The sequence below is a fragment of the Staurois parvus genome, unplaced genomic scaffold (genome assembly GCF_062004578.1).
Source record: "Staurois parvus isolate SC_StPar_1 unplaced genomic scaffold, SC_StPar_1.0 ptg000068l, whole genome shotgun sequence".
NCBI classification, from domain to species: Eukaryota; Metazoa; Chordata; class Amphibia; order Anura; family Ranidae; genus Staurois; species Staurois parvus.
The window spans coordinates 29,234-44,701 of NW_028317864.1; the positions used below are offsets into that span (position 1 = coordinate 29,234).

A 15,468-nucleotide genomic window follows, 5' to 3' on the forward strand; every position below is an offset into this window, starting at 1 on the left:
AAAGAGCAGTCAACAAATGACATTCAAATAATATATGCAAACGTCTTATTTTAGATTCTCCATACTGCAGTCATGTGACATTCTACCAACTGGTCAACACCGCATAGTGAAATGGCAGAGCAAGTAGTAAACTTCTGATGCCACTGAGCTGCTGCAAAACTCCATCAAGGGAGAGGGGAGATGGCAGTCAATCTGCTGGAGCTGCACAGCAATCTGATGGAGAGTCACAAGGACCAGCTTCCAATGCAGAAAGCAAGAAGTGAATGTTTTACAAACAGGTATCTGACAGTGCATGCACACGGAGATGGTTACCGGAGGGTGCAGAGGATTGCCTATTATAGCGCTGTCACTGAGAACAGGGAAGTTGTTTATATGCTCTGAATGGGGGGGGGGGGGGGGTAGTAGGATCTGTGCAAGATATTTAGAGATCAATTCTGCCAAAACTGGTTTCCTTTTAGAAACAGCAAGGAAGAGTTTTCATTGAGATCTGTCTGCCTATTCCATTCACTGTTAGGACAAGAATAGAAAAACAAAAAAAAAAAAAACATTTTTAGTTTAGTGAGAAAAGGTTAGAACTTCTAATACTGTTTTTATTGCGGTCTGTGCATCCTGTCCTAATGACATCTATTTCTTGAACTGATGTTACTGGCACTGATTTTTTTCAGTACCTGCTCCTACTTCGGAAATCCTTACTTAAGCAAGCAGGACATCCCTCGTCCCCCCTTCCTGGGCAGCCTCCTGGGACATGTGACATGTCCCAGGATGCTGTAAGACCATTCACAAGTTGCTGTGTGAGCTCACACATGTCCAGTGGGAATCCGGCTGCACCCAAATTAAATTTACGACCTTTTTTTTCCCACAAACTGAGCTTTCTTTCAGTGGTATTTGATTGCCTGTGCGGTTTTTATTTTTTGAGCTATAAAAAAAAAAGGACCGACAATTTTGAGAAAAAAAAAAAAAAACAACAGCATTTTTTACTTTTTGCTATTAAACATGTCCAGTAAAAAAAAAAAAAAAACAAAAAACAGATTTCGTCAAATGTAGGCCAAAATGTATTCTGTGACATGTCTTTGCTGAAGAAAAAAAATCCCAATATGCGTAAATTAATTGGTTTACATATAAGTTATTTGGCGGGATATATACTTGGATTTTTTTTTTTAATTTGTATTTTTACTAGTAATGACGGCGATCAGTGACTTATAGCGGGACTGCGGCGCACATTCTGACACTGGGGGGAACTGACTTGGTGTCACTGACATCCCCAGTGACACTAATACAGTGATCAGTGCTAAATGACACTGAACAGGAAGGGGTTAACATGTGGGGCGATCAAAGGGTTAACGGTGTGCAGGGAGTGTTTTACTATGGGGCGGTGTGTGTGTTTCACTGTATTCACACTGCTCTGGATGGCTGGGCGCCGACAAGTATTTACCGGTCTGGACCCGGTGATTGACAGCCCGCGGCCGCGAAAGGGGGTGCGGGTAGGGCGCTCGTGCCCCCTACCCAGAAATTCAAAATCACGTGATGTGATGCAACGCGTAGAGTGGGCCAATGACGTCAAGCTGCTAAAACAGGAAGCTTACGAGCCGCCATCTTAGAAATTCCTGAATACATTATAACAAGGTTTTTAAATGTGATGTCCCAGAAGGACACTGGGAAATGTGAGTGCACTTTGTTGTTTTAATAAATCACGCTATAAATATATACCACACTATGGCAAGCGTTTGTTTACATATGCGGAAGATATGTGGGATAAAGAGGAGACAGGACCGTTTGCAGCAGAGTGAGGAGGAAAGTGGACTCATCTACACAGTGTACCCACCCAGGTTAAAAGGGAAAGGCGGTATTTGACCTATGCAATTTGGGTCATAAAAGGAGGTGAGAGTATATATGTATGTCTCTGGTGGAGGCGCACCTATAGGAATATATGTGGATATAAGCAATAAAGAGCACCTGTTTGGAAACAAATTATAAACGCACGGATCAAGCATATATTATGGACTTTTAAGTTGTATTCATCATTGTTGCATAATCACATGGTTTGGATGCTTTAATTCATAGGTTACAGAGATATATGCGTGGCACTATTTTATGAGATATATATATATATATATATATGTATGATTTTGTGCACCCGTGCTGCCCTGTAGCAGTATTTCTACTACAGGGCAGTGGGGATGCGGTTAAACTGTATTGTACAATGTTGTTGCACAGCCTTTGATATTTCCCACTTCTAGCATAACAGATTTGATTTGCTTAAGACTGAAAGTGAAACAATGATGTCAAAGCTTCCAACTGGGAGCAGGGAGAGCACTGGGCTGTACTAGGGAACACACACTCTCCAGGCAGAATAGGTGGTTCTAGTTTAACACAATGAGCCTCCGAGTGTGCCCATGAATTTAGAGTACAAAATGTGCCTGTTCAAATTATAAATGAAGGAGCCCGGTGCTGCAAGGCCATAGTGCTGTACAGGGCAGATAAGAGACAGGTCTGTTCATAGCCATTGGTGATATTTGTATGACAAATGCTGTGAACAAAATAACAAATTGGTAATAATTTCAGAATTGGGATCAGAGAGGCTCCTACCTGTAACTTCTCCATAGCACTCTGTAGAGCATCATACACCTCTCGGGGGACACTATCCACACTTAGCTCTGTGAGCAAGAACAGAAAATAAATATGGTCATGACGCATTACAGAAACAGTCACTACTAGTACATTGACATCACACAATAAGCTCATAAGTCACAATATTATAAGTAGTCATTTTTCACCCACACACAGATCATGCAAAGAAATCACCTCCCACACCTGCTATGGCTACAAGAAATCACACAAAGAGGTACAATTAGGATTTCTTGAAATGTAGAAGTTATGCTGGATGTGAAAAACAACTTATAACACCTTTGGAAATAGTAAATTTTTCTTACAGTGGGCAAAGTGCAGATTGCTGAAGGTGATCTATGGAGTGAGTGGAGTAATATGTAAAGAAGATCTTCAAAAATGACTGAGGCCATTTGGTAATTAGCAGCCTATAAAGAGTCTGTACGGAGGGAAACATGGAGGCTGCTTTACTGACCTCCTGCTTGGCAGTCTCTGGCCTATTACCTTTGAGTAAACTGGAACAGACATGCAGCTAGTGAAGTCAGAGAAAAGTCAGAAATCCTCATCTACAGTTGTATTTGTTATTGGGCAGCTCTGACTATTGATTCTCCCATGGCTGTCTGTATGAAATGTGTTTACATAAAGAAAAAATATCTACCTACTTGTTTAATTTATTCAGAAATTATAGAAGTATAACAGACTTTAAAAGACCCACTGTATTTTCTCACCAAAGGTTCCCTCTAAATGTAGGAATAGCTGAGGGCCATTTTAGTCTCACCCCCTATTTGTCTGATCAGTGAACATGTGGTCTGGATGTTAGGAGTAGGAGCAGGATTCCAATAAAAATGATTAGGTGTCTATGGCAGCACCTGCCTTCCTGAACCAAGAAGCCTACACACTCGCCTTCATGGTGTAGCATCAGTGTCACACTGCAGTTGTCCCATGCTGGCTCTATGATCAAGAACCAAGCGATCACATGAACAGTGCCGTGCTTCACTAAATATGCTCAAAAAGATATATATAAATTAGTGCAACTAAGTGCTACTGTGTATACCAAGTGACAAAAATAAATATTTGAACCAATATCAATTTTTAAAAGCAATACGCATATAACATATTAAAAAAAAAAAATCAATATGCCAAAATTAATGTCCACACACGTGTCCCTTTAACCGGGCAAAAATGGATGGGATGGTGTCCTGCTGTTTAGGGTTCTTCTCCAATCAAACGATAGGCTCCCCTTCCACAGTGGTAGATATAGAAGAATAATCAAATCATAGTGTATAGAAGAATAATCAAATCATAGTGTATTATCCTTTTAAAAACCTTTTATTAATAAAAGGTAATGAACTCACATATGCTCTGCATAAGAACTGCTTTGTGCACACAATGTGTCCTCCGGATATTATCCAATGGTAAATATTCTAAAGTATCCCAGCTGGTGTCAGTATGGTTCCTTCGAGCATTGTGACATCAAAGCCCCTCCCCTACGTGTTAAGCCACCGGTCACCTGGCTTCATCAGAGGGAATGATTCTTTTTAAAAGGATATGATTTTGATTATTCTTCTATATACTATGATTTGATTATTCTTCTGCTATATCAACCACTGTGGAAGGGGAGCCTATCGTTTGATTGGAGAAGGACCCTAAACAGCAGGACACCATCCTATCCATTTAATGATTTTTTGTTTTTGTTTTCAATATGTTATATGCGTATTGTTTTTGAAAATTGATATTGGTTCAAATATTTATTTTTGTCACTTGGTATACACAGTAGCACTTGGTTGCACTAATTATATATATCTTTTTGAGCATATTTAGTGAAGCGCGGCACTTTTCATGTGATCGCTTGGTTCTTGATCATAGAGCCAGCATGGGACATCTGCAGTGTGACACTGATGCTACACCATGAAGGCAAGTGTGCAGGCACTGAATAGTGTTGTGCTAACTCACATAAAGATAATAGTCCATAAACAGATTCAAAATGTGCTAGTTCAATCAAAATATGAAATATAAATATAAAGTGCTTGAATGGTGAAAATACAGAGCGGGAGTTTTAAATTACAAATCGATCTGTTACCGCTTCTACCATATGAGTGACACTCAGGAACTTTTTCATGTGAAATTAAAACAGTATTACACTATGGGTGATGTCCTCTGTTCTTTCTGTATGTGGAGCTAAGCTGAGAAGAGTCCCATTTATACTGTCACTGAAGGGGTGCCTCATCAGCTCTCTGCTGCCATCTAGAGCATCTTTTTGGAATTACCAAGCTTGGTTGACCTGTATTATTTAATGGGTCCCCAGTAGGAGGTGAGCGACCATACATATATATTTTTAGGCGGAGGAACACTAAGTCAAGGTGGAGCACTGTGTTTTTTTAAATAGACTTCAATTATCCGGAGCACATCGTATTGATTTTTCACGATTCAAGCACTTTATATTTATATTTCATATTTTGATTGAACCATCACATTTTCAATCTGTTTATGGACAATAGTGTATAAAGATAAAGGTTTATATGAGTTAGCGCAACACTAATTATGTATGTTTTTGTGTTTTAAGTGTGGGATCACCTTTTAAGTGTTAATTGCAGCGACTATTTTATTAGCTCATTCACAAGTTTGATAGCGCACATTGTTTATTTTATTTAAGCGATCACATGACTGCCAATTGCACAGTTCTCGGTCTGTTTAGAGTGGCGTCAGTCACTGCTCTTTGCTCTGCTCCTCCAGCCAGGCTAGGGAGGAAGAAAGGGCAGGCACAGTTGGCTGGCTCTGGCACTGAGCCATGCACTGCAAGAATGAGCAAGCAGTCAATCAGGAAGCCAGGTGGATCTCAACAATATTTTTGGGATCCTTCCTGTGGCTGGCATAGCTCTGCTTCTTTGGGTCAACATAGAAAAAAAGTGTGCTCCTGTGACCCTAAAGAGAAACACGGCCGAAAAAGCTCTCACCACGCATCTATTTTAAAGCTACTTCAGCCAAGAAAAAGGAATATAAAATATTGCCTTTTTGACATAAATATCTATAAGCGCTACATAAAATTTTCTCAACCACCCTGCCGACTTGCTGGCACTGTAATGCCTCAATGAACAGTTGTACAGAAGACCCAATTACACAAGCTACAACAAACATCAGTAAAATGGTTACTGTGGGGAACACGAATATAGCAGTGGTCCCCACAAGCAGAAAACAGCCGTACAGAGAAAACAATTACACATGTGGTCACAAGAGGTCATAGTTACATAGTTAGCCAGGTTGAAAAAGACACAAAAATCCATTTAGTTCAACCAACGGGATAAAAAAAGGTAAAAGAAAAACCCCATATACACAATCCTATACCCACAGTTCAGAGAAAGGCAAAAAAACAAAAACAAAATTGTGATCCAATGCACTCCAGTGGGAGAAAAAATTATTTTATGATTCCCCCAGGAGGCAATCGGATATTCCCTGGACCAACTACCCCTGGTGTTATTACCTCTAAATGTTAGTATAAAGTTATATTTTAAGCATTTTGCATCCAGATATTTTTTGTAAACAAATTTATTGAATTGTATACACTTGGTACAAGAATATCTTGGCAAACAACTCTAAACTATTTTTTTTTTTCATAACAGTGGTGAGTACAGAAGTCAGTACAACTTCTGTAATGGAAACAAAAGACAGTATCCAATGTTACAACAAAGCAGTACAACATAAGCTGAATTCCAAGAAAGAAAACATTTTTAAGCAATTCCCTAGGAGCAAAAGTTTGGTTATGCAGGCCTGAACAATAACGACTATCAAAAAGACAATTGAGAAAGAGTGTCATATGGGCTAAGAAACATAAGGAGGAGCATGGGTTCCATTACGTGACTGGGAAATATAGAACTGTGGGGTGTGGATACAAAAGGAGTTGGATAATCGTAGTTTGCCCAGCGTATTGGAGAGTTGAGCTTTGAGATACCAAAATGAATATCAAAAAAGTTTCATATGGGTGGCCATTTCCGCAGGAGTAAAGGAGTGTTCCAGAACCACCGCCATCTAGAGATGAAGCGGCGTGCAGATTTAAAATACTGGGTAATGGTGTCCAGCTTCTCAAGATTAAATAGGGCAGTTAGTGCCTGTATTACGATTTTAAGCTATGGAGGGTTTGGCTGTATCCAAGCTTGCATGAGTGCTCTGCGAACTTCCAACAAACAAAAATGAATCCACTGAGGAAGTGCAGTAGAACTTGTCGACATCGCAGGATCTTGATAATTAAAGAGACAGAGCACAGGGTCTTTGGTGAGAGAGATGTTATACAGATTAATGTAACAAAGAACACGGTCCCAGAAGGTGGAAACTCGGGCACATTCCCAAAGGCGATGAAACCGAGTATAGGTCGAGTGTGGTCGCACCAAGGACACGCAGGGCGGGGAGTAACAGATGGATTCGCTAAAAAAGGATAGTAAGCTCTGTGGATGATTTTAAATTGGGTTTCCGCCATAGTTCACAGGCGAGTGAAGTGATTTTCCGGTATCCTGACAATATTTTTTAAAGAATTTACAGAGTTGGCCACAATTAGTTCTTGAGAGTCTATTCTACATTTTCACAGCCCTTACTGTGAAGAAGCCTTTCTCTATGTAAAGGTTAAATCTTTTTTTTCTTTCTACATCAAACAGGAGTGTTTGAAAACTTTTGTTCGATCAGCACTGCAGTCAATAGGCTGCAGCACTGACCAGTATATTCTGACTGCAAAAGTCCCACTGTCAGAATGCAACAGTGCAGCGTGGAGGATTCCCCCATCCACCTTGACTGTGTTGATCAAAAAAAAAAAATACATGTATGGTTAAATTCCTCCTGAAAAGCAGATGTGCACTTCTGTACCTAGATAGTCCAGTGTTTTTAGTCTTCGCTGTATATCAATAGTGTGATATCTTAGTCACTGTTGCTTACTGCTGCTATTGTCTGGAGATTTGGAGTAAGATTTGGCAATGTCATTACGCTTCTGCCCATGTTGGAGAGAAAGCAGTACACAGATTACCCTGCTTCTACTATATTTGTTCTATGGATCCTTTCTTCCTACAACTCCTACTTCATCACAACCACAGCAATCACCAGATTACCAGTCATCAGGGGGGCAGCTATGACATAAAGAAGCAAAGCCCTACCCCTTTACCAAGATGGCTACCCCCACATGGAGAGAAAGCATGGTAAGTCAGTAGCAGTGAAAAGAACAGCTGCAGGGTGACAACAGAAAATAGTGTGACAGCAGACAACTCAGAGGGCAAAGGACTAGTCTTTTACCCTATTTTGACACAACCTCCGGAGTTCAGGTCCTCTTTAACCTACTGTCCATTGTTCAAAGGGAGGAGCTATTCTGCTATTGGCCACTGTGTCCACAGTGAATGGCTACACAAACAGCAATATAAAGACACCCTCATGTACACTTCCATGCAATAACGCAGAAAATTACCCATAAAATGACAGAGGTAGCCCTATATTCAAACATATATAAAATACCTGCAGGGTGATGGTGGGGAGGAGACAGTTGCTGTTGTCGGAGTTCAGATATCTCCTGCAGGAGCTGCTTACAGGTTCTCTTCTGCTCCATGAGTTGCCTCTCTACCTCATCCCGCTCTCCATGTAACTTGGAAATAGCAGAGGAAAGGAATGTCATCTGTGGACATAAACCATTTATACATTGGTTCCAAGACAAGAAATTTGGCATAAGCAGAAAAGAATAAACGAATGGGATTTTTCTACATACTTACCTGTAAAATCCATTTCTTGGAGTACATCACGGGACACAGAGCATGGTATAATCATGACTATCATGACCTATAGGTGAATGGACACTGGCAGATCAAACAGGAAGTTCTCCCCTATATAACCCCTCCTATACAGGAAGTACTTCAGTTTTGTAGCAAGCAATGAATTCCCAGAAAGAGGGGAGGGACTTCTGCGTCCTGTGATGTACTCCAAGAAATGAATTTTACAAGTATATACATAGAAAAATAATTCAGTTTTCTTTATTGTACATCACGGGACACAGAGCAGGCTATAAGCATGACTATGAGGGATGTCCCAAAGCAATAAAACCTGAGGGGTGGGAGACACAACAATAACCACCACCATCAACCCCAAAGGATCTACTCTGCCATTCGTAATATGCCGCAGTCAAAGGTAGTATCCTCCATGGCTCTGACATCCACCTGGTAAAACCCTGTGAACATATGAACCAAAGACCATGTAGCGGCCTTGCAAACCTGAGCCACTGATGCCTGATAGCCCAAGATGCCTCCACACTCCTGGTAGAATGCACTCTCACCCAAAAGGTAAGATATCCCTGCGCTTTCACCCAAAAAGTGAGGTTTCCTGAGATGGACACCACCTGCTTCCTCAGCAGCCCCTGATTCACAGAAGAACAGTTTTGGACCTCAAGGCATGTTTCAAGAACACATGCAGCACATCAGTGGCCAACCACCTTACAGACACTGGTGAAAAAACTGAGGTGGTACTTGTATAGGAGGGGTTATATAGGGGAGGAGTTCCTTTTTGATCTGCCAGTGTCCATTCACCTACGGGTGGTTCACAGTCATGGTTTGAGCCTGCTCTGTGTCCCGTGATATATGGTAAAGAAAACCCACATTTATAGAGCTGTTTTTTTTTCTTTTTACACACAGACATGGCAGAATTCACAATTGAAATTGTCTAAAAGGTAAGTGGACCATGCAGTAACCAGATTCCAACAAAGCCTGTGTACAATTAATATCAGACAATAGCAGAATGGCTGCTTTAGACAACTCGCTTTCCTTATGGAGGCTTCTGACACGCACAAATATAGAAGATGTGGTTCTGAGCCAATCCTCCAAATGGTCTGACTTGTGCCAAGTACAGCACACTGGCCAATCTGGGCACTGTCTGCAGAAATTAGCTCAATCTATTGAAACAGATAAACAGTATCACATACATGATATAAAAGGCTAAAAAAGAAAAAAAAAGGATAATCTAAAGCTGACTAGACTATTACCCCAAGGACACTATTCTTCAGTTTTGAATAGAGTAGGAAATGGTTAATCCCTATCAGGTTTTTTTGCCATCTGTGTCACAATTGGGGAGATTTCCCTGAATTTCTTATACTGTAGACTCAATAGGAAGCAAGATGAAATCACAGTCCTAAATGGGCAAGTAAAAGCATCTCTTTGGGTCAGAAGTGCACAGTTTTTTGGTCCTATACATCAGTTCCATTGTTTATGAGGTTTCCATCCTCTCCATGTTCTCTGTCCACTTCAGTCATTCCAGCACTCAGCCACAAGTAAAAGTACCAACTGTAAAATGTGTAACTGGGCAATTGTGTAATGTTCACAGTAAAAAAAAATTAGAACACAGACAGACACACACTACATGGACAAAAGCAAACACTTTGTATGAAAGACAACCTACCATCTCTTCTCGAGTCTCAAAATCTTCAGGAACAACCAGTGATGTCTTAGGGATTTCATCTTCATACACCGTGCTCTCCACACCATCTCCTGCAGCAGTAAAGGAATGCTTAGCCTTTGTTATTCAAAACTCATTCAGGTAGTTAAAGCCCAAGTCCCATCAATTTATTTATTTTTTGACAGTTTGGAATGGTTAAAATCTTCAATTTGATATGTATTGTGATCCATGTCCAGTGGGGACACCGACAGATTCCCAAAATATAACCAAGGTTGTTCCAACCCTTATCTAATCTGTCCAACACTAGATTTGTCTAGCATTGTGATTTAATGCTCATAGGACAATATCACTAACCTTCTATCCTACTCAGAACTCTGCTGTCTGGGTCACTGCGGATCTGCAGCACCTGTGCTCGGAGCTCCTGGTTTTCTTTGGTGAGAAGTTGCAGACTTTCCTGAAAAGCAAAACAAGATGTTACCTATCTTCCGTGTGCTTTCTCACCACCCCAAATGAGCTGCCAAGCCATCTAAGTCACAAATTACACAGGGCTGTGAACTCCAGTGTCTCCCATGACAGCAAGAATTTGACATGGAAACTGGCCACTCAGATACCATGTACTAAATGGTGGGGAGACAGGAGAAGTGTCACAGGTTTCCCTACACCTGAAATATCAGTTATTTCTCTGAAGGTTGCACAGAGCTGTGCTCCCCAAACCCTCCACTCACATCGCAGCAAGGATTGGGTCTGTTAACGGCCCAAACAGATAAGTATTAAACTGTAATGAGACAGAAGAACTGCCATGTTCTCTCATACCTAGGAGTATCAGTTATTTTTCTGGAACTTACACAGGAAGACAAATTGAAGCAAAGCCCAAATTGGGAAAAGTATTTACGATTAAGATCACTTTAAGATAAAATATGCAACATGGATGTCGCTGTGTTTCTCTTAATACAACAAATCCTTTTTGTAGGAACCTTCTCCTTTTACATACTTTGCTCTACTGAGGGCAGGAAAGTGGTATGCATCTTCCATAAACTAACACTCACTCTGCTCTGCTGTAGCTCCTTGAGATGCATTTCTGCATTGACTTTTCCCTGGACCTCATCATGCTGCAACCTGTCCATAAGCTGAGCCTGCAGCAGATATTGTCTTTGGATTTCCTCCTTCTCTATTGATACTTGCTGGTAGGCTGCTACATATTGCTGAAGATGGGCAGAGATTTCATCTCGCTGTGCTGTCAGTAGCTGAACTTCCTGGTCCTTTGTGGCAAGCTAGAATACAAAAATGGTCACAATGTGAATCCTGCTGTGATCCAAGCAGATTACTCCATAGTATTTCCAAAAGGCAGCCTCACCTGCTCTTTAAAATCTCCTAAGCTTTCCTGCAACTGTCCCAGCCTCTTCGCCAGTTCTTTCTTCACATGCTGCTCACTCTGCAGCCCATTTGTGAGTTCAAGGTTTTCATTTGTCTATACAAGAAAGAAATAAAAAGATCGAACAAAAGGGAAACCAGTCAGACTACACAAAATTCACTATACCACTGTGAAAACACTCACTACATAAAACTCACTGCAATTTCAGAAAACAAACGTTCTTTCAAAATAAAACATTTAAAATAAACCTTGAGAAATATGGGGGTGCCATTCCTGACCTCTATCTGCATATGGGAGTTGTCTGGTTGTTGGAATTAACCCATGGCGTTAATATTTTTTTTTCTGGGCCAGATGTCAGTGCTCATCAGTGCCACATATCAGTGCCTACCAGTGCACATCAATGCCACATATCAATGCCCATCTGAGCTGCCTTTCAGTGTCACCCATCATTGCCACCTATCAATGACTATCAGTGCCCCCTAACAGTGCCATATATCAGTGCCATATATCAGTGCTGCCTTTCAGTGCCACCTACCAGTGCCTCCTCATCAGTGCCATTTATCAGTGTCCATCAGTGCAGCCTATCAGTGCCCATCACTGCAGCCTCATTAGCGCACATCAGTGAAGGAGAAAAATCACTTATTTACAAAATTTTATAACAAAAACTAAGAAAAAAAAGTTTTTTTTTTCAAAATTTTCTGTGGTTTTTGGTTTGTTTACGAAAAAATAAAAAACCCAGAGTTCATTAAGTTCCACCAAAAGAAAGCCCTATCTGTCACAAAAAAAATGATAATGGGGATAACTGTGTTGTGTGACCGTGCAATTGTCATTCAAAGTGCAACAGCGCTGAAAGCTGGAAATTGGCCTGGGCAGGAAGGGGGTATAAGTGCCCTGTAGGCTTGTGGTCAATAATAAAAATAATGCATTTAACCACTTGCCCTCCTGAGGATCTATCCTCCTTCCTGACCAGGCCATTTTTTGTTATGACGCTGCGTTATTTTGACAATTGCGCAGTCATGCAATGCTGCACCCAAATTAAATTTACGTCCTTATTTATCCCACAAATTTAGCTCTCTGTGGTATTTGATCGTCTGTGCGTTTTTTATTTTTTGCGCTATAAGCAAAAAAAGACCGACAATTTTGAGAAAAAAAATCCAATATTTTGGACTTTTTGCTATTAAATGTACAGTAAAAAATTTTTAAAAAAATTTCCTCATAAATTTAAGTCAAAATGTATTCTGCGACATGTCTTTGCTGAAAAAAATCCCAATGCGTGTAAATAATTGGTTTACGTGAAAGTTATAGCGTTTACAAATGGCAGTATAGATAATGGGATTTTTTTTTCTTTCTACTAGTAATGGCGGCGATCAGTGAATTTTAGCGTGACTGCGGCGGACATTCTGACACTGGTGGGGGAACTAACTTGGTGTCACGGACACCCCAGTGACACCAATACAGTGATCAGTACTAATGGCACTGGGCAGGAAGGAATTAATGTGAGGGGCGATCAAAGGGTTAACTATGTGCTGGGAGTGTGCTTTACTGTAAGCACACTGATTTGTGAGCAAAACAATCTTCCTCCCCTTCGGAGATGCTCAGTAATCACCGGACGCCAGCGGGTAATTACCTGCAGGGACCCGGTGATTGACATCCACAGTCGCGAATGGCGGCGCGGGTAGGGTGTGCGCGCCCCCTACCCAAAAAATGCAAAATCACGTATATATACGTGATGTTGCGCACGGGGGTCACCCTGTAACAGTATATCTGCTATAGGGCAGTCCTTAAGCGGTTAAAATTGTAAAAAAAAACATCCTCAACTGTCAAGTTATAGCCTCTGTATATTTTATTTATTTTTCTTCAGCTAAAAAGCTTTGATGTAAAATCTAGCATTTTTTTTTTGGGGGGGGGGAGGAGATTGCAGCAAACACACTAGTTATGCATAATGGTGTGTATCCCATTTTAAATGCAAGCTGCTTCTTTTGCTAAAAATCACCCCTGCAGTGTCTCCTTCACAGCCTCCAAGTACTGCCACAAGAAGCTGCCTTCCAGCATTGTAAAGGTTAAATGCAGCCACTGTACAGAGCAATGTTGTACCACCCACCTGCCCTTTCTGCCTTCTATGCTATTAACAGAACTCCTACTGATATTGTCCCACAATGCACTGCATTCTGTGAATGGAAGAGCAGTTGAATGACAAGATCTCTCATCCTGTCCATTCACAGAAGGCAATCCTTTGTGGGAGAATAATACTACGAACAATATGGTGGAGAGGACAGAAGGGAGTGGGTGGGCGGCACAACTTCTCTGTAGAAGACTCTTCTTTTAATCTCCACAGAACTGAAAGACAGGTTCTCAAGGCAGTGTACAGCGACTGTGAAGGAGACACTGTGGGGATGATTTTTAGCAAAAGAAGCCGCCTGCAGGTAATTGGATACATGTCATTAGTATATATACTATTACTATACTATCCAAATACATCCCCCCTGCCGCTCCAACCCCCTTCCACTGCAGCTGCTGCTGGAGCACATGTGGAAGATCCTTTCTTGAATGAACACACTGAGTGATCGGTATCGATCACTCCTGTGTTCATTCACCACTGAACTATAGCAAACTGTTTTTACTATGCTTCAGTTTGTGTACAGCCTCTATGTGAAGACTGCTATTCATTCATCTGCAGTGCAGCTGAGGCTGCAGAGAAAGGGAGGACCCTATAATATGTCTTTAGTCCCTCTCTCTGTCTCAGGAAAAAAAAAAAAAAAAAAAAAAAAAAAAGACACCAGGGGTCTGTTTAGACCCCTGATATCTCACCAAAGCCAAAAACAAACATAGAAAGGCCTCAATCTCATTAAGGTGTTCCGTGCATCCCCACTGATGTCAATTGGGAACCAGTGGATGCATGGAAATAGCCATTGCTCTCAACCTGACATAAGTGTGGGTGCATGTCCCTAAACTCACACTGTCTGCATCCAAAACGGATGTCAGATGGGGAGCAGTGGCTGTTTGTGCTGCTGCTGCATCCCAATTAACAGGAATGGGACTGCCTGCACAGGGTGCACAGAACACCTATGTATCCCCGTGATGGTAAATACAGCCCTCCACTGGCGTACATTTTACTACGCCCCATGTCAAGGTTCAAAATTTCAAATGCTGAGCTGCTAGCCAGGCCTTAAGAGTTGCTCGCCACCAGTTGCACCACCCAACCCTTACCCTGCCCCTAAACACGCCCTCATAAATGATCTCATGAAATGATACTGTTAAATGTTTTATGCAAAATAAAGTTTCAAAAACAAATATTAATAACTGTAACAATATTAAACTGCTTCCCGTCCGCCCTATAGCGGGAATACTGCTACAAGGCGACACGGGTGCAAAAAAATTACGTATATATACGTGATTTCGCATTTCCAGGTAGGGGGGCGTACCTCCGTTCGCGGCTGTCAATCACTGGGTCCCGGCTGGTGATTACTTGCCGGCATCCAGTGATTGCCAAGGATCTTTGACAGGGAGGAGAATGGTTTGTAAACAAAGCAGTTCTCCCTGTCAGCTCCTGCACACTGCTTTGCATAGCTGTGCACAGCACAACCATACCAAGCAGTCTGCTTACGGAGAAGCATAAACACACCCAGCACACAATTAACCCTTTAGATGTCATAGTTGCTGTAAAACAATCAAAGAAAGTGCAAGCCCATGGAAATAGAGTCCTCTGTAATTAAAGGTTCTGTGAATACTAAGTAACAATCCTGCAAGGTGCTGTACAAACAACATCTAGTAAAGTGCTCTGCAAATGCAGATAACCTGTGTTCAGTTCTTTCATTCATATGAATCAAGCATTACAGTACTGCTTGTGAAAAACCATGACTTGGGACTGACTGCTATACAACAATGATGTGCATTAATACAATACAGTAAAGTGTTGTGCAAACACAGAGGGCCAGTATCCTGAAATTGGCCATAGATGGAGCAACTTACTGACTGTTGATGGGGGAATCCCTCCAGCAGAGCCATTGTGTGCTGCCAATGCTGCTGAGAGAACACAGTGATTACTGTTAGAGGCTATAATAGCCACTAGCAAAAATCACATGTAAAAT

At 41.3% G+C, this 15,468-nt stretch overlaps 1 protein-coding gene across 9 annotated transcripts in view; it reads right to left on the minus strand.

Annotated features, from left to right (window-relative positions):
* The window catches only part of GOLGA2 (golgin A2), a 120,520-nt gene that overhangs the window by 12,649 nt on the left and 92,403 nt on the right, over positions 1 to 15,468 (minus strand). For all 9 annotated transcript variants that reach the window (XM_089668984.1, XM_089668983.1, XM_089668980.1 and 6 more), the window contains 6 exons: positions 11,363 to 11,476; positions 11,055 to 11,279; positions 10,363 to 10,462; positions 10,012 to 10,100; positions 8,089 to 8,245; positions 2,587 to 2,654 (listed from right to left, as the gene is read on the minus strand). In XM_089668984.1, coding sequence (XP_089525110.1) covers positions 2,587 to 2,654; positions 8,089 to 8,245; positions 10,012 to 10,100; positions 10,363 to 10,462; positions 11,055 to 11,279; positions 11,363 to 11,476 — 753 coding nt within the window. The remainder of the gene's footprint in view (positions 1 to 2,586; positions 2,655 to 8,088; positions 8,246 to 10,011; positions 10,101 to 10,362; positions 10,463 to 11,054; positions 11,280 to 11,362; positions 11,477 to 15,468) is intronic.